At 37.3% G+C, this 19,730-nt stretch overlaps 3 protein-coding genes across 13 annotated transcripts; 1 reads left to right on the plus strand and 2 right to left on the minus strand.

Moving 5' to 3' along the window:
• Window positions 1-1,397: 1,397 nt before the first annotated feature.
• On the minus strand, window positions 1,398-6,710 carry rhebl1 (Ras homolog, mTORC1 binding like 1). Its single transcript, XM_085273924.1, has 8 exons — window positions 6,266-6,710; window positions 4,481-4,552; window positions 4,295-4,362; window positions 4,103-4,185; window positions 3,627-3,683; window positions 3,453-3,500; window positions 3,224-3,305; window positions 1,398-3,121 (listed from the first exon to the last, which is right to left on the minus strand). Exons 1-8 carry the CDS (start codon window positions 6,315-6,317, stop codon window positions 3,029-3,031), a joined length of 555 nt encoding a protein of 184 aa, XP_085130050.1. The 5' UTR covers window positions 6,318-6,710; the 3' UTR covers window positions 1,398-3,028.
• Window positions 5,999-15,409, plus strand: LOC146574328 (zinc finger protein Eos-like). 11 transcript variants are annotated; one of them, XM_085273918.1, is made up of 8 exons: window positions 5,999-6,157; window positions 10,453-10,510; window positions 10,613-10,720; window positions 11,354-11,608; window positions 11,853-12,020; window positions 12,134-12,283; window positions 12,494-12,625; window positions 12,981-15,409. In XM_085273918.1, exons 2-8 carry the CDS (start codon window positions 10,471-10,473, stop codon window positions 13,865-13,867), a joined length of 1,740 nt encoding a protein of 579 aa, XP_085130044.1. In that variant the 5' UTR covers window positions 5,999-6,157; window positions 10,453-10,470; the 3' UTR covers window positions 13,868-15,409. The 11 variants fall into 11 exon arrangements, with proteins under 11 accessions (XP_085130044.1, XP_085130038.1, XP_085130045.1 ...); XM_085273912.1 differs by lacking the exon at window positions 5,999-6,157 and adding an exon at window positions 9,110-9,425; XM_085273919.1 differs by lacking the exon at window positions 5,999-6,157 and adding an exon at window positions 9,110-9,425 and having other exon boundaries at window positions 10,616-10,720.
• A 2,266-nt stretch (window positions 15,410-17,675) lies between these two features.
• Window positions 17,676-19,381, minus strand: LOC146574329 (small ribosomal subunit protein eS26). Its single transcript, XM_085273926.1, has 4 exons — window positions 19,232-19,381; window positions 18,177-18,354; window positions 17,959-18,089; window positions 17,676-17,768 (listed from the first exon to the last, which is right to left on the minus strand). The coding sequence occupies exons 1-4, from the start codon at window positions 19,334-19,336 to the stop codon at window positions 17,733-17,735; spliced, it is 450 nt and encodes a 149-aa protein (XP_085130052.1). The 5' UTR covers window positions 19,337-19,381; the 3' UTR covers window positions 17,676-17,732.
• Window positions 19,382-19,730: the final 349 nt, after the last annotated feature.

The raw sequence follows: 19,730 nt of genomic DNA on the forward strand, positions 1-19,730 counted from the left end.
TTTTTGTTTTGCCCATTCTGCAAATTCTGTGTGCCGATCTGGGTCATCCTTGTTGAGATGCTGCAGCAGCTGGAGTTTGTAAGGGTGCCATTTGTGAGTAGCTAATATCCGCCGAAGGATGTTCGACTAATGCCACTCTCCAGCGACATGCGACAAGTGCTACGCTGTGGGCTCTTGCTGAATGAAGCTAGGACAGCCACTGATGTTTCTTCATTAGTGACAGTTTTCTTGTGTCCACATTTTGGCAAATCAAACACGGAACCAGTTTCACGAAACTTAGCAAGCAGTTTGCTGACTGTAGCATGGGAGTTGAGTGGTTTCGTAGGGTGTCTTGCATTGAAATCTGCTGCAGTGACCCAGTTGTGTGTGTGTGTATATATATATATATATATATATATATATATATATATATATATATATATATATATATATATATATATATATATGCACAATTTTACACCTGATAACTGTTTTGCAGAGCAGTAGAAGCATCTCCCTTTATGAATATTATCAGAAATACCACCAGTATCTCTTTTATAAGGCAAAAACATTGTGACTTAATTGCAGTTTTTGGAAAAATACAATTTTGGTTTGACTCAAATATAATGCCAGTACTAACTACCAGTACCATTTATTTTCAAATAATATAAATATGGCTATTTTACAGGACACTGAAAACCCAAATCACACCTCTAAATTTCTAAAAAAAACAAAAGAAAAAAAAACCTTTACTACACCGAACTCAATATATTTCCTTACTCCTTCTCTTTGTATTTTCCACAGTGATTTATTTCTTCCTCATTAATAGCTGAACTTTTATCTGGTGAGACTTCTGCACTGTATCTGCATCATCTGTATCACATAAACAAAGAACTACACGCAACTTAAATCCCATAGCTTTATTATTATTTGTGATTTTTTTTGTAAAGAAAGTATGTCAATATGAATATTTAACATGATTTCAAAACTGAAAAAGAACCCCTTTTTATGCATTTAGTTTAAGTAGCTTTGGGAATCACTATAGAACAACAAAAAAACCCCAATTTGAATCATCTGCTAACAGCAAAAATTTTTCATCACATATATCACCAATATAATCAATATTCACAATATAAGAATGCTCTAATATATTGGTATCTGCATATAATTATCCTATTGACTGTCATTGGCCTGTTAAATAATACTAGATGGACTGATGTCAGCAGTTATAGTTTCTCTATTGAGTAACATCAAATTTGAATGGGTAGAGTACTCAAATCTTGTAGTAAAGGGCAATAAAACTTAAAATTAAAAAATAAAATAAAATTCTTGTACAAAAAGCAGATTTAATAAAACTAATTTCACAAGCTAAGTTCCAAAAAGGAACGGGGGGGGGGGCAAAGTCATCAGGCACATCAGATGAGTAACAGATTTATTTATATACAAAACTGTTTACAGCAAGATTTCTGAATCAACATTGACCCATAGGAAAATATTGGTGTTCAGGTGTACGACACCTACACCCAAGGTGTCAAGTTAACAGAAGGGGGGAAAAATACTTTTAAGAGCACCTTGAGTCATGAAAGGAAGCAGATGAGGGAGTTTGAACAACAGTAAGGCACAAGACACAGCATCACCAGCTTCTGTTCAACCATCGTCATCAATTTGCAGCTATTCATTCAGCACAGCACTTGATAAAAAGTTACAATTAACCACTAAAGGTACAACATCGGGATTATGGGGAGAAGCTCCACAGTTTGTCACATATTCATAAGGCTACAGATTCTATGAGGAAAAACAAAAAACACATCATCATTAAGGACCTCAAGTATCTGACTGCAACCATGCAAGTCCACAGTTTGAATTCAGTGGACTGCATACCATACTGACTTGGCTTTATCGAACCCACAGGAACCATCAAATCAAAACCACCAGATCAAAAAAGATAATAATAAATTCTAAGCTAACTCAGGCATTTTGCCACTTAACCTTACACAATGTTAAAAAGTATTTAAAAAAAACCCCTCAATGTTCATAATTAACAATGCACATATATGCATAAACTCTACTTAGGATATTTAAGAGAGCAAAACTGCATCACTCAAGAGATAACCAATGATACCAAAAACCAATTTCTAAGATTAAATTTTTATTTTTATTTTTTTTTAAAAAGGCCATAAGTGGTAAATAGCAAAGATCTACTCAAATCTATCCTAAATCTCTCTGAGTGCTGTCCATAACATCTTTATTACAGTTAATCAGAAATTAAAATGTAGAAACAATGACAGTCTGTTTATCAGAACCTAAGATGTGAGTTGTCAAATATTTGAATATATAACAGACTTCTCTTGTCATAAAGACACAGCCCCACAGTTCATTAGTGAAAGGTACCTGAAGATGAGGAGACAAAGTTATTACAGTGAGGACCGTGAAACCACAGTGGGATATCTAATGTACAATGTCAGTATAGGCTATCCAAGGAAACCCACCATTTGTAAGAAACAATGACACTTTAACACCACATTTAAAGCAATGTGAACTGCGACTCTGCATCGATGCCAAAAAAGACCAGCTGAAGTAATACACCAGTCCTCGGAAAGACCATTAACCAGCCATCACTGGAGAGTAATAAGGCATATGCCAGTGATTTCTCAAAGATTAGGGGGGGAAATGATGCAATCAACATGAAGCAACAAATCTGAATGTCTAATTTTTTTCCGAGGATTTTGTTCAACTCAAAAAAATAAAAATAAAAAAAAATAAATCAAGATTATGCCCAGACGTAGCTTACATTTCAATATTGGAAGGTGGTGTTCATCGAAGATGCTGCTTTGTTTAAAACAGAGTTTAATCCTTGTTTTAGAAACTTCTGTCTCAGTTTATCAACTGTCTGAGCAGTTGCTTTGCTATGTAAATTAATCTAACATCACAATGAAGCAGAAAAGTTCCACCGCTGTGTCTTGGTGTCGGTGAGGTCACGATTGGCAAGCTGGTGAAGTTGTGCCTCCTGTCTTCAGTAAGTTAGCTTACTGATGTGTTGGATACACTTTCACATCACAATGCACTTCTTCTCCTCTGGGGGAGCATTGCCATCAGCTTTCTCCATCTCCAAAATGATCCGCTTGAAAACCTCCACAGCAGTCTGCATCGCAAGAATTTTGCCATTAGAGTGTTAATGTTCTCAGAAATTAATGTGGACTCGCTAGCATTCAGAGTTAGCATTCAATAAGATATTTCTCACTACCTCGTTTTCCTTGGCTGAGGACTCCATGAATGCAGCACCCCAGGAATCAGCAAGTTTTTTTCCCTCCTCTGGCTTGATAACCCTGAAAGGAAAAAAAAAAAAACAAGCAAAAAAACAAACAAACAAAAATAAATACATAAATATTAGAATATTAAAAACAAAAAGGTGCCATTGGTACAGTTACCATTCTACTAAGATATATTTTTACACTTTCCGAAATCTGGATTACCTTTCCATATGGAGATCTTTTTTGTTCCCTACAAGAACAGTTGGGACCCTAAAAAGACAAAAGCCTGATTGTATTAAACATAACTTAAAGAGAAAAAAAAAAAGAAAAGAAAAGAAAAGGGAACAAAAAGACAACATAGAAAATATTGAAATTTAAAGAACCAGCTAAACTTACTGAATCTTCCCAACCATGTCTAGCAGTTTATCATGTAGAACCTGCACAACTTCAAAACTGAACAGAAAGATATTTCAGCATGTGAGACACTGATCAGACAGTAGATTTAACATACATCTTATGTATCTATCTAATTTATCACGATAAACATTTTGTACAAAAAAAACCTAAAAAAAAAACAAAAAAAAACTACAGCCTGGAAAATTATAATAAAGTGGATTTGATTGAAAAACACTTTATGACAGTAAGAAAAAAGAGAATATAACATGACTGCAAAAAATAAGGGTAAAAAAAAAGACTACACTTGTGTTTTCTGATTAGTGTATTATCAGCTTCCCTCGGAGGCTATATCTGAAAATATGTCAAATCACAGTGTTGGTATGATTTTCTAGAAACATAAAGCATGGCAGTTGTAGTACAAAGAGTCTGGAAACCTGTGCTAGTGTATCCAAAATTAGTCCCAATCATCAACTCACCTCTTCATGGAAGTCACTGAATAGACAAGGACATAGCCATGGATGTCCATTGAGTGGGATTGTGGAAAAATTGAGTACTCATCCTACAGACAAGGGCAAATAAGACATCTGAGCACATGTTATGACATGGGCAAATTATCGACTGAAAACAAATGCTCGGCGTTAGTTTACATATTAACATAAACTACTTACTTGTCCAGCTGTATCAACTAGCTGAAGATTGAAGTCTTGACCATTCACACTGACCATTTTGTTAAAGGCTTTGTTAAAGGAAAGAAAGGTGAACTAGTTTTACAATTCGCTATATGCAATCAAACAGGAAAAAATGTCTTTGTTGTAACACTGTACCAAAAAAGAAAAAACTAATGGCAAACTTACTGTTTTCAATGGTGGGGTCATAGGAATCGACAAACTGCCCTTCCACAAACTGTATTGTAAGGGATGACTTTCCTGAGCGTTAAAAAATAAAATAAAAACATAAACAAACATTATGCAGTTAGTTACAATTATTCTGAGACATGATTTAAACATCTTGTGCTTGTTGTTGATTTCTTGATCGTTTAAGCCTTTATACTGTAGATAAGTAATTTTAACGCACTACAAATCCTACAAATTCTGTAACCTGGTCAGGAATTTAAGATGTATTGCCACAGATGTATTGCCACAGTAAATGTTTCACATAGTTATTTTAATGTCCAATTATAGTCCCCCTGTGGTATCTAGATAAGCTAACATGTTTTAAAAGTTAGGTAATGAAAGCAAAGGATGGCTGGCAAAAAGTGGAGGACTGTTCTTCTGATAGGCAACTGCCTCGAGTGCCAGTGTCCTGCAGGTTTTAGATATCACCCTTTGTCAACGTACCTGAATCAAATGATTAGTTTATTACCAGGCCTCTGGAGAACTTCAGCACATGTTGGGGAGGTAATTTAGCCATTTGAATCAGCTGTGTTGGATCAAGAACACATCTAAAACCTGCAGGACACCAGCACTTGAGACCTTGAGTTGCCTACCCCTGTAGACGTATCTGCTATACAACCATAAAATGCTGACATGTAGCATTCCTATGGGGTTATGTTCTGTTACAGCTATAAACGTTTTATGAGTATATACAAATTTTATGTAGGCATGTAAATGAATTTAGAATTATAATTTATCTAAGTAATGATGTGATAAAAGTTTTCACAGTGACAAAAAAACCCTGATATTTCTCTGTAAAACACCTGCACATATTATAGTACAGTTTCTGAATCAGAACTGTAGATTATTTAATTATGGACATACAGAAAGAGAAACGTTTTTAAGTGCTATTTCAAAAGAACACAGTTTTAAAGGAAGTACTGTACAAAGTCTTAAATCTTAAAGATACTAACAATTAAGTTAAATTACATGTATATTTCTTTAAATACCAGAATTTTTACTTTTTAAAAAAAATTTCTAATTAGGTAATTAGGTTTAGTTTTCAGTTAGTGGGTTTGTTCATTTCAGTTTGGTTTTTATTATTTTAGTTTCATTTTTAGTTTCTGTGACAAATACTGATATTTCTCTGTAAAACACATGCACCTATTACTATACCGATGCTGATTCAAAACTGTAGTTGATTTATTTGTAGACTTTTAGAAAGAAACTCTCAAGAGTTTTGTTTTGTTTTTTAAAACAACAGATTTTAAAAGGACATACTTTACACTCTCCTTTTTAATACAGACGCCGACACTTGTGTAAACAAAAAGTCACTAGGCCAGAACAACAAATTATGGCGCTTCATTGGTCACACAATGAGGTTTCATAATTTAAACTAATTTAAATAATACAATAAGAGGTTTATTCTTGTTGCAGATTGAGTTTCTTAAAATCTGGACGTTATGATTGACCTGCTAAGCTAGAAGTTTGGAGCACACATTACTTGGCACTCCACCAGGGTATCCCCGGCTAAGTTTATTTTCACCGGTCACCTTTCACCTAGAAACGTGTGGATACAACTGTACAGCAACACTGGTTGACTTGAAGGTGCTTTAGTAGTTAATGTAGAAGAGAAAAAAAGAGCCCTGAGAAACAAAGGTAAGCTAGCGTTACTGTTGTACTTCGGATACGCTCACAAGGAAAACAAAGCCAGGACGTTAGCCTGTTACCCAAGCTAGCTGTGCAAGAGCTCGAACCTGTACTCACCTACAGACCGGTAACCTATAACGGCGATCTTTCTGTATTTCGGTTGAGGCATTGTAGTGAAAAACGGTGTTGAGTAGGTCTTTGAAAAATGTAGTACACCACCTATATTTACTATCTAAGCAAACTTTTATCGCCACATTCGTCTCGCGTCACGTGACAACAACAAACTTTTTCGAGCCGCCGCTCGAGTTCTCCGCTGGGCCTCAAACTGGAACTGCAGAGTTTAGCTACCGTAAATACAGCTTATAGTCGTATAAAACTAAGCCCCTGCCTTCATCCAGTACATCATCGATTCTGGTGGGTATTCTGAAAGGATGTAACTGTCGTTCCAACCCAAAGTGGAAACGGGGAGGGGGGGAGGAAAAAAAAAAGCTGGTTCAACGCGGTCGCTGCTATCTGCAAGTCAAACTGACGGAAACTGTCATTGTGTAAGCACACCGTCGTAAAATCAGCCCACACGTCAGAGCGGCACGGGCCGTTTGCACAGCAGAGGTCACTCTTTGTACGTCCCAGCGTGTGCGTGACCACCATACTTACTTTTTTTTAGACTTTTCCAGACCGACCTTCAATGCACAGTACTCGGAGAAATGTCAGATAAAGCAGTGTTGATTTTCCAAGTTTCAGTGCAGACATGATTTTTTTAGACTTAGGGGGCATTCTACAATTGGGGGACAATTTACTTAAAAAATAATAATAAGCAATAAATCAAAGGTAAACGTTTTATGATATATATTATTTGTTGTGTGCTATGCAATTTTAAAGATATTGTGTGGAGAGAGATTTGTAAGTAATTTTGGACCCACTGAAGTCTAAAAGAAATTACTGTATCTCTGGCAAATACATACTCAGGACTGTTTAATAATATTTCATATGTTTTTAATAAATGTTTGTAATGTTTGTTTTATATGTATAGTACCAGAGTTGCATATCTGTGCTAGTTTTAGCGTTTTCTTGGAAAAAGATGTCAGCTGCAGAATGTGATGTAGTGTGAAAGTCGAGAATGAATTTGGGTAACATGTTAAAATGACACTCAGAAAAGATTAAGGAAAAATAAAAAATATGCCAAAGAGGACTGACTTTTGGTCTAGCCATGGTATTAGCACATGTCAACTCCTTTTTGTCATGTTGCTTACTTTTTTGTCTCTTCCTTTTCCAGGCCAAGTAGGTTTCAGGAAGTTGATTGCACACACGCTGTGGGAAACAATTTGCAGAATATAATTGTTGTTCTTTAAAATATGTTGATGTTGAATAAATGGTTTAAAAAATATAAGGGACATATATGGATGAACAGAAATTGTGGATTTATATCTTATTTTAACTGTTATATTTGACATGGTTACCAAGAAGCTGGGATGAGAGAGGAGGAGTTATAGGTTTGGACTATTTAATTAGTTTTTAGGGAGGTTTTTTTTTTTAACTTTTTTTTTAATTATTATTCTTAATTCAGTTTAGTTTCAGTTAGTTTCATAGCAGGTTTGACCATTTGAGTTTTTGTTGTTTGAAAATGTTCAGATTTTTTATTTATTTATTTAGTTAGTCAGTTTCAGTCTTTGTAAGTATTGTTTGGAGGGCATATGTGAGACGCACGATTTAGGAAAACTAGTATAACGTTCAGTCTTGTAGAAATCCAAGGTCTCAATAAACACATCCACCAAAGTGTCATCATAAGGAAGATTGTTTCCACCACTAATTAATTTTTTTTCCTGTAAGTTGATCAGGCTATCTAACGTGAAAATTGGAGATAATAACTTGACATTTTTCACTTGCTTCTTTTTGTTGTCATTTTTCTTCAGTGGCAGAAACAAGCCTTAATATCACCACACATGTTGTAATAACAAATTTTACCAAACCAACAAATACTAAAACAACATTTCCTCTAAATGTTTTATTTCCTTTTGGTTTTTTCACAAAATAATTTCAGTTATTTTTAGTTTTTTAAATCTTTTTAAAATGCATTTCATCAGCTTATAATGTATTTATTCAAAATATGAATCTCAAAGATAACCGCTAAAGGATATCATTTTAATACACTGGAAAAAACCACACAATTTACCTTTTGTAAACACAGTAGAGTATGTGGCAGGAAGAGAAAAGTACCCAGCTCTGATCCACAGCAGTAGTGGGAAAAGTATTATGATTCCTTGCTGAGTACAATTATCTGTATATTGATGCAAAACACTTTTAAAAACAGTCTGATGGGAAGAGGAATCACTCATTGCTGGATCAGTGACTAAAACCTTTGCCCAGGTCTTTAAAACCTGTATGAGCACCACCGGGAAAATGTGCAAAAAAATTAGTGCTAGTGCCAGCTGCCACAAACATATATACTAAAACTGAAATAAAAAGAAACGTGTATTTAATTATTTATTTAGGCTGGGTTAAACAATGCCGCAGCGGAATACATTTATTTGAGTGACTTGTTTATATGTTCAGCTGAAGTCATAATCATGTTTAAAAAAAAACGTATTCTCTAACAGTGAAGATGCATACCTCACCATTTAGTTATTTCGTTTAAGACAAGACATACTGGGAATTGATCAGGAGCTGTAAAGAAATCTCTCTCCAGAAGAATGCAGTCCTAGGAACAGAAAGCATACTGCATAGAACCCACAGGCTTGGGATCTTAGCATCTGTTGTGTGTTAACACAATGCCATAATCTTCCCAGGAGTGGATGTGCTAGCAAATTCACGCCAAGGTCAAACCATGCAGTGCTCAGAAAAAATGCCAAAAAAAACCCAAGACTCACATCTTGGACTCCATATTCCTCAGTTAGCATGTAAATGATAAAGTTCATGACAGTACAATTAGAAAATGACTGAACAAGTATGACTTGTTTTTAAAGGGTTGCCATGAGAAACAATCTTCTCTCTTAAAAGAATATAGCAGCACAGCTAAGGTTTGCAAGGTTACTTTTGAAGAAACCATTAACAAAGAAATCTTGGGCTATTTGTAACTAAAAGTGGTTGTGTTGCTTTATGAGCCGGGTGATGGTTGTGCAGTTAACCAGAGCTCTGGGAAACGGGTAGCTGTTGCTGCGTTGGAGATGTAACCCGGAAATTATTTGAAGCTGGAGGTAAACCCTGCCAGGAAATGCTGCTGTCATAATCAAACAGATGAAAATACGGAATAAGCTCACTGAAACGGCCCTTACAGGGAAAGGTAATTTAGTAGTTACTGGACAGCTGGGCAGCTTTAAAACTACTGCTTCTGTGGTGTTGTTTTATACAAGTCATCTTTAAAGCTGCTAGGGGAGCAGGCCAACAGCTAGCGGGCAAGCTGTAGCATTGTGGCTGGCTGTGGGTGCCATAGCAACCGTTTAGGAAACACTGGCAGTAGTGGCTAGCTCGTTAGGCTAGCGTTGGTTTGTTATGCTAGCGTTAAACACGACGCCGAGGAGTGTCCAAGTCAGCCCTAGTTAATTATTGTCACAAGTCAGCGCTATCTACTCGCATCGCCGCGCATGTTACTTAATTCCAACTTTGCTCCGTGCTTTCTAGCAAGCTGTCGGTGATGGCACACCGCCGTAACGTTAAAGTGTTAAGTTTAGCTAACTTGGCCAACGGTAATTTCCATCACATGCAGTAGGCTAACGTTAGCCGCCAAGGCCGTAAACTTAGGTTACCTCAACGCCACCGTTATGTAAACGTTTGCACCGTTTTTTGTCGTTTATTGTCTCAATTTCCGATTTAATCTTTCTCATGTTAGATTAGCGCAACTTTAAGTCACTTTAGCAGCGTTGTCATCGCTCACCTCAATTGTTAGGGAGTCTTATCTGGGGTTGGTAAGGTTAGGTATGATGCTGAGATTAGCTGCTAGTTAATTATTTTTTTTGATTGATCTTATTGATAGCAACAGACACGGATTTGATTTGATTTTTTTAAATTGTTGTTGTTATAAATGAATGGCCGTTCTTGCGCCGCAACAACAAATTAACGATATTACGTCTTAGTTAGAAAATTAAATGTAAGCGTTTATTTAGTTTTTTATCCCTTTGTTAATTGAAAGGGGTGTAGTCTAACGTGCTGTTTACAATCTAAGCCACACCACAATTACTTGATTTCAGAAAATGTCACGTTCCGACCTCAACCTGCAATAATTCATGTTTAAAGAATTAAGCGATTGTAGACAAATGGTTAGGTTTGTGTGCGTGAAAGAGAATTTATGTTTGTCACAAATGTCATTTCAGTATTCAGTCTGAACTAGTATGGATGTTGATGACTGCAATGGACGGTCTTACATATCAGGTGCAGCTCTGATTTATTTAGTCACCCATATATACTTACCTTCTAAATTAGGCATGTTTTTTTTTTAAATGATATATCTTATTTTGGTTCTTTTCTTGGCAGCAGGTAGTGGAGACTCTTCATTGGAAAGAGAGTTTTCTGGAGCTCTTGGAGGTCCAACAGTGAGCACCCCAAACAGCAAGGAAAACTCTCCCAGTCGCTCCCTCAGTGGTCAGTGAGAACTTATAGCATCTTCATTAGTTCCATCTATATGAAGCTTTTTATTCTCTCAGTGTGATTGTCAAATTTTTATTTTCTAATCTAGATAAATATTTTTATAATCTTCTTCTCATAATCAGATTATGTTTATACATTAATAATATGAATTTTAAATTAACTTACTGGAGCAGCACTATTCACCCTACAGTGCTGGGGAAAGTATTTTACAGCATTGTGAACTACATCCCATGATTTCCCACTTACATGTTTAAGATCACCGAACAAAATTTAAATATAGTCCAAGCAAATACATTATATAACATATATAACTGCAATCAAGCATTTGTGATAACTAGCAGTGATTCTTTCACATTGCTGTGGAGGAATTTTGGCTCACACATCTTTGGAGAATTGTTTTCAAAATGTTTTGAAAACACTGTTGGGTTTTCAAACATAAATGACCTGTTTAAGCTCATGCCAAAGCATCTCAATCTGATTTAAGTCCGGATACTGACTAGGCCACTCCAAAATCTTTTTTTATTTTATTTTATTTTTTTTAATTTTTAGCCAGTCTGAAGTAGGCTTGCTGGTGTGTTTCCAATTATTGTTTTGCTGTATAACACAAATGCGCTTGTACTTCTGTAGCCAACTCCATTAAAGTGGAGTTGTATAGTGATGAAGACCCAGGTCGGAGTACTGAAGATGAGCGAGGAGAGCGGGTGGAGGAAGGAGGTCCAGAGCAAGGTTCTGAGGCTGTCACAAGCTATAGAGAGCTCACCAATTCTGAAACTATGCCAAGTGGAGCCACCAGACTGCCAAATGGAAAGCTCAAGTGTGACATCTGTGGAATGATCTGCATTGGGCCTAATGTGCTTATGGTGCACAAACGCAGCCACACAGGTGATCAGTCAGTTGAGTTTGGATAAATATAGAGATGGTATCTTTGCTTGTTATTAATGAAACTAGGTCAGATGAGGGGGGGGGACGACATCTTGGAATTTTATAGAAAATCAGCATTGTATACAATTGATGTACTATATTGACTTAAAAAAAACCCTTTGAGGTATAGTTGCAACTAACTCAAATTTTTTGAAATATAAATTATGCTTAAGAGGTTGAGTTACCAAGTTTAAGTTTTCTACAGGTGAGCGACCATTTCAGTGTAATCAGTGTGGCGCGTCCTTCACTCAAAAGGGAAACCTACTCCGCCACATCAAGCTGCACTCAGGGGAGAAGCCCTTTAAATGTCCCTTCTGCAGCTATGCCTGTCGAAGACGGGATGCACTTACCGGCCATCTTCGCACTCATGCAGGTAGGACAGATTCAAGCCCGGTAGGTGTTTGTGTGTTGTTTGCTTCAGTTTTGTTTTTTCCATTGTAGTGTACAATAACAGTGAAAATGCTGTATTTCCACTTGTTTTACCAGTGTCTTCTCCAACTGTTGGGAAGCCGTATAAGTGCAGCTATTGTGGCCGTAGTTACAAGCAGCAAAGCACTCTGGAGGAGCACCGTGAGCGCTGTCATAGCTATTTACAGAGTCTGGATTTCCAGCAGCCAACCAGTGCACCAAATTCAGGTATGTGTTCATAGATATAACTTGAACAGTATGGTGTTAAAGAAATACCAGCCTCCTAAAGGGAGTGTAGTAGCATCTAATGTAGACATGTAGTTTGCCAGCTTAGCAAGTTAACGCTTAGAACCCACTTTATCCAAACCGGAATTTAGGCAAACACAAATAGAAAATCCTAAAATAAAAGTAATAATAGTTTGTTTATACTCTGTACAGGAGAGGAAATGAGAGAGCTAGAGTTTATACCAGATCCTCTACTGCAGCCATCCTCAGACAAGATGGCATTTATCGATCGGCTCGCCAACAGCATCACCAAACGCAAGAGATCCACGCCACAAAAATTTGTAGGTGAGCATTTGGTCTCAGTGTGGACGGTTTCAGGAAACTCAGAAAGCAATAATCATTACTTGAATTGGAATACAGCATGAAGTAAGACAGAAATCTTTTGTTGTGCTTATATTACCAGCCACTATAATTTTAGATATCCAATTAGCACACAGTATTTATTTGGTTAGGAAAGGTCTGAAAGCTGCTCTCAGTATAGCAATCTAACTGAAAAAAGAAACACACAAAGAAAAAAACTAAGTTTTGAGCATCTTGTAAAATTAGGAAAATAACCAGCATCATCGTAAAATAGAGAATGTATCCAAAATGCTGACTGTCATTGTACTGTATTATAAAGTCATATCTTTCTGTGTTGCAGGGCAGAAGCACATACGCCTCAACCTTGCAGATACACCTTACAAGCTCACTGCTAGTTTGGATAAAGATGGAGACATGCACCCAGTGGACCTTGATGCCCCACACTTTACTGGTCTGGGAGGAGAATATGTAGGTGTTGCAGGTACTGGAAGAGGAGGGGTATCAGACACACTCAGATCCTTGCACCTTCCCACCAGTCACTCTTCAAGTTTATCAGAACTCAGGCCGATTCACAGCTTCAGTCATGCTCCTGTTCCCCTTGGGCCAAGGTTAGATTGCACAGGGGCAGGAGCTGGCCTGGGAGCTGTGGGTGTTGGGAGCAGGGAGGCAGCAGAGGGTCACGAAGACCTGCCTCCGGGTCGAAATCACGCCCCTTCTCCTAGCAATGGCTGCCAGGATTCTACGGACACAGAAAGCATGGCAGATGAGCCTTACAACAGCTGTGCTCCGACTCCGACTTTGTACAGTAACAACGGCCATCACCTCCTCCACTCTAACAACCATAACCCAGCACCTCCACCCATCGCACACCACAGGAGTCGGGGCAGACACAGCCCCAGTCATGCCAAAGACCGGGAGATGAAAAGAGAGGATGGAGGCCATTCTGCTCTCCCTCCTCCCACACATGCTCCAACACCGAGCTCACCTACGGCACCCTCTTCTACCTCCAAGGAGACTTTTCGGGTTGTAGACGGGGAGGGGCGAGCTGTACGCTCTTTCCGCTGCGAGCACTGCCGCGTGCTTTTCCTGGACCATGTTATGTTTACAATCCACATGGGTTGCCATGGTTTTCGGCAGCCTTTTGAGTGCAACATCTGTGGCCATCGCAGCCAGGATCGCTATGAATTTTCTTCGCACATTGTCCGTGGAGAGCACATCTTTGACTGAGAATAAAAGGACAGCCTGCTGCCCTTAGTTTTTTTTAAATTTTTTTATTTTACACTGAGAATGGGAACTGGTTGAGTTTGGTCTGCACAAAAGCGAAAGGCATCTGTGATGATGTGAAACTGATGTTCCTAACGACACCGACACAGTTGGCATTAGTGGAAAGCTCGTGTATATGTTTAAAGAATTAGAGTAGTAGTTGCTTTCTGTCCACTTTTAACAAGAAATCTATATTAAATTATTAAAGTAGATGAAGAGCCAACACTTTTTCATCCACAGATGTGCCTTGCTCTAAAATTCTGAATTTTAGCTCTGCTGCACACATTATTGTAGACAAATCTGACTTTTGTTGCTGAAATCTTTCACCCCTTGCACAATTTAGCAGAGATGAAAGAAAATGCTAAATATAAACTTTGTAGGCTTGCAATCCCTACAGAATTTTTTTGACACCTTCTAAAAGCACTTTTTCCAATTAAGTGATTCTCAAACAGACTTTAGGTTCGGCCAGGTTTTTTCCTAGCCCGGGGTTGATTCTGTACAAGTTTTATAATGCAAAGTAAAGTGCAGACCAAACTTAAAAACCAAGTCCAAGTCATGTAGACTTTAATGTTTGAGGGTTTGTCATTGGAATAGAAATGCACTTTGGTTTCAGTGTGAATGGAGTGAACAGAGTGTGTGTGTGTGTGTGTGTGTGTGTGTGTGTGTCTGAGAGAAAGGAAAGCTGCAAGATTGTGTGTGATTGTTTTTGAAAGTAAATTTAAAACGTAAAATGGAAAATGAAGGCCTTTATTCCTGTGAGTGAATGCCGTGTTGGAAGTGTATGAATTGTTTTCCTTTTCTATAACTGCTTTTGTTGCACTGATACCTGCCAGAATACAATGACTATATTAAACTATTTTATAGAATACATTAATGACCTGCACATTTCTCTGAAAATGTGAGGGAAAAACAGGTGGAATGTTTTTCTCACTAGGAACAGGATTCGAGCATCACTGCCACAACTTGAGAGATTACCGAAGGAGGTTAAGGTGTTCGTTTTCTCCCCGTACAAAAACTCCCTCATACGGCAAACCAACAATAATAATCAACAAATCTGCTTATGCTGTATTTAAACATGATTTTGGTGTTGCGTCATTGTCCCGTGCCTTTCTACACGTTTCTGACCAGACTGAAGGATGTGAGATATAAAATCATTTCTGTCTTGTAGTTGACTGTAGCTTTTTAATCTATCTAACAGAAGTCTGGCTCCCCCCACCACCCCCAACAGTTTTATCAGCAAAGATCAATTCTGATGCCTGAGTAATGTTGATGATGATGAAATGTGCATGGCTTTTGAAACATGCTGCTATGACATGGGTGTGCAGTAAATCAGTAGCACTTCACTACCGTCCTCATGGGTTAGAAACAAAGACTTTTATTTACATTTTTTTCCTGTTAGGACATTTTAAACCAGTCGCTTGAGTTACAATAGAACAAAATGGGAGTCTTTCATATCGCTTGGGAGATATATATATATATATATATATATATATATATATATATATATATATATATATATATATATATATATATATATATATATATATATATATATATATATATATATATATATATATATATATAAATAAATAAAACAAGGGGGGAAAAAAATATCCTGTCTTGGTCATTTGTGTGGAAATGAAATGTGAAGAGAAATGTGTCAGCTTTTGGTTCTATTTATTTTCATGTTAAAACAGCAGAGATGGTTGTTGTAATCTCTGTGAGTAATTAGTTTAACACAAGCACAATACGTTTACTGTTGAGAAGGATGCTTTGAATTCTAAATTGAAGACTTGTGCACAAAAATTAAAACTTAATTGATGTTGACTGTAGCTAGGGTTTCTTTTCACATCCTCAACAACAACAAAGATCAATCTGGGACATGGTGACAGATTTACCAAAGATACACAGATATTTGCAGAGAAGACTGGAAAAACAGTGACTCTAGTCAAATTCATCAAGTAACTTGATCCCATTAGTTTTTTTTTTTAAGTTCAGACAGTGTCTTATTGAGTAAAGTTTCCCTTGTAGTTATAACTGGTATTTCCTATTTTCATAATAGATGCCCAAGAAATATTACTTCCTGTAGAACCTTCACAGTCAGATCTAAGCATATTTTGGGTCATGTCAGTGTTTGAGAATACTGAACTTTATCTTGACTTATATTTAAACAGCTTTCTGGATGTTTTGTTCTACAAAGAGAAATAAAACAGTAATCATTTTTAAACTGTTTTTAAGATCAGCAGTACCGTGGTTCTCTATAAGCACCAAATAATTTCCCCAATGCTGAGCCAAAGAACCACTGTTTCCTACTGTTAAGCACTTTTCCCTACTACAGTGGCAAAAAAATGAAAACATAAAGTAAATAATATTTGTACATAAAGTATAAGTTACAAGAAAACCTCAAGGTGTTCTTGTTCTTTTAATAACGCTGTTATTAAAGCCTTGATATATTCAAATTTTTTTCTCTTTGCAGAAGATCTTTGAAAATACATGACATAATGTTCAGCTTGTTTCATTTGATGGTGGATTAATTGTTACAAGTGGATCTACATTTGTTTGGTTATTGTTTCAGTCCTTTATTGTCAAAGTGCAGTAAGGTGATCTGGTTGCCACTCTAGTAACACAACCTAAACACATTTTAAATTTTTGTTTCTCATCAGGTTACGGTACTTTAATATTCTAATCATCTTGCCTTAATTTGTGAGCAGACTGTTAAATTAAGTTGGGACTGACGTTAGTTTGCAAATCAGAATCTGAAAGTTTCTTGGGAGTCTAAAAATCTACAAAACATTTGCAGTAACACCAAAGCTAGCAGTGTCACTTCATATCATCTTACACTGTGTATATTCTCATTTAGGCCCACGTGACTTTTCTCCAGTTGGTGTGACGTGCGTGAATTGGGTTGTTGCTGCTGTGCCTTCCGCTGGAGGTCTTAAATGTGTTTTATGTCTAAACGGTTCAAATTTATTTTCAGTGTGAAACTTTATGCTGTGTTAGTGCAAGAGGCTCCATGTTTTGAGTATACCTCAACCCACCACTCAGTGACCCTGCCCAAAACTAGTCTTTTTTTTTTTTTTTTTTTTTTACCAACAATCCATTAAATACTAATTCATCAAAAGGACTTGGGTAATGCTACTTAGGAGCCAAAGAAAAATACTGAAATAACTTAATATTTGATGTATCCAGTTTTGTTGACCTTCAGTGAAATATTGTACAAAAACATTCAAAGTAAAAAGGTTTTACTCTATTCAATGGTTCAGTTCTTTGACAGAATTTGGATATTTAATTAACAAGTTCTGCATTATTAGTGGAGCAAATTCACCATTAATTCATGTGTGCTACAATGGTAATGTGCTTTTAAACCTGATGCATGTGGTACCAATGCTGTTTGCTCCTCAGCTTACACCCAGCCACCTTTGTTTTAATCTTAAAGACAACCAAATAAACAGTCTACTCCAGTTTTAGCCTATACTTACAAAAATAAACTCCAGCTTTGTGGTATTCCGTGTTTTTAAACTTTCCTTGTTGCACTTTGTTCTTTTCAGTTTTTCTAACCTGCATTTCCCTGCTCTCCAAGTGGTCTGATATTGCTTTAAGTAACCGCAGAGCGTTTTTAAATGTATCATATGTAATTTTGCATTTGCATAATTTGATCTTAAGCTACTGTTAGTTTTGTACTGTAAAAAAAGTTATTCCAAATAAAATATTTGAGCAGTTTGTCTTTCCTATGAGTAAACATCGTTCAATTAATGAGCTTCACACGTTCATGTTTTTGTGAAGATTTCTCCATTTATTTGTCAGGTTTACAGCATTTTCAATTTCTGCTTTACACGGGCTTCGGAGGAGCTCTTGGTGCACCAGCCTGTAAAAGAGAAACATTCTTAGATTAAACAGGTGTAACCACGGATGGAACTTTGCCCAAGTTATACTTTTGTGTTCCTGTTATTAGTAATGAGATTATCTACCTAATTAAGGTGCTATACAAAAATAATTCTAAACACTTAATGGAGCTACACAACAGGAGGTAAGAACTGTGTTTAAATAGTACTTACAGCAGGCCTAAACCTGGGTGGTGGGGTGCGGTCTTTCCTGGCCTCACAGGAGCGGTTCCTCACCACCTTGCTGTGGATGGCACAGCTGACACAGTAGTGCAGCTTCACATAGAGCTTGGGCAGAATATATGCTGCAGAGTGGACAAAGGTACAGATGAGTCAAATCATCGGGATGAAAAGGGGGTTTTATGAAATTAAATACAATACAATACACTCACAGTCGAAGACGCTGGCCTCTGAGATGTCTCTCACGGCTGCCGCCTCCACGATATTCCTGATCACAAACTTCTTGATGGCCTTGTCCTTGGGGACACAACGGGCACAGTTGGTGCAGCGAATGGGCTGCACATGCCCACGGCCCTTCTTAGCACGACCGTTGTTCCTCCTCTTCTTGGTCTGCCAAAATACATTAAGGGTTACCAATGACAAAGTAAACCTGAGTAAAATGTTAAAACAGAACTACATTAGGCAGTCTCAAAAATTCAGCTGTGTTAAGGTGGAAACAATTAACAATCACAAGAATATATCTGCTTTCCCCTTGAAATCCCACATCAGCACTGGTTTCAAAACCTTTTCACCACCACCCAGCCACACCAGTTATTAACACTGGCCACAAAGCAGTCGCTTCAAACTGACGGTCTAGTTTACTATAACGTCTCAACGTTAGTGGGAATCAGAATACTTTATTGATCCCTGGGGGAAATTATTTTTTTGTTACAGTGCTCCATTATAAACCAAGGGAATTATAAACCATCAGTTTAAGGGAACCCCTTAAACTGATGCACGTGCAATCTAGTTCCACATACACGTATGAACTAATGCCATCAATCACGAGACATTTAATCATTATTGAGTTTTGTACAATCATCTATCACTCTTACACGGTATGACTGACTCAAGTCACGGTTGAGGCTTACTGAAAAACACATTTTTAACCATGAACTGTTATATTTTATCGGTTGCTTTGTCAATCGCTGTGATGTGTCTTTTCTTTTTAGCCGCATCTCTTAGCTATGTTACAGCCCAAACCTGCACCGTCGTTATCCTTTGCTAGCACACGGAACACATGCACAAAATGGCTAGCGTGCTAACGGCTAGCATTAGGCCCAAACTCATTTTTAATCGTCCAGGATGAGAGTTAATATCAATTCTCAGTTTTGTGACTTACACGTGGGATTAAAATACCCAAAGAAATGTAATTATGTGCCACTAGTCGACTAAAACATAGGTTTATTCTGTTTTCACGATTCGGCCATCAGTGAAACACACTCACCATGTTGCACGGGAAGCTGGAAAGAGGACCGGAAGAGGTTGCACCGTGAGAAGTAGTGCGGATGCTCCGCCCTCTAAATGTTACGAACAAAACGACGAAGTCCATTGATGTCTTGCTTTACTTTTCAATATTTGCAAAAGAAATGTGGCTATTGTGCACTAGGCTGAAACAAAAGCAAAAATATTGATTTTTTTTTATGGGAAATAACAAAAACAACAACATTAAATTCGCGGAGGGATATCAAAACGCGCTTAAAACTCCACGCGTCTCCCGAGTGAGCGGAGTTAACAGTTAAGGCAATGCTGGAACGGCAAAGGCGGTGTCATCGGCCTAACCGGTTATTAAAACAAGCTCACCTGCGACTAAAGCCCGTTAAAAACTGGATTTGTCTAGCTAAACAACAGGTTCTAATTGTTATTGAAATGAGAGTCAAATAAATTAATCACATTATCTCTCTATATATATACATATGTATGAATATATAAAACTTGGGGTTCAC

This window comes from Mchenga conophoros, linkage group LG5 (genome assembly GCF_057382185.1).
Source record: "Mchenga conophoros isolate Kocher_MC1m ecotype Shallow Benthic linkage group LG5, M_conophoros_male_GT1.1, whole genome shotgun sequence".
Lineage (NCBI taxonomy): Eukaryota > Metazoa > Chordata > Actinopteri > Cichliformes > Cichlidae > Mchenga > Mchenga conophoros.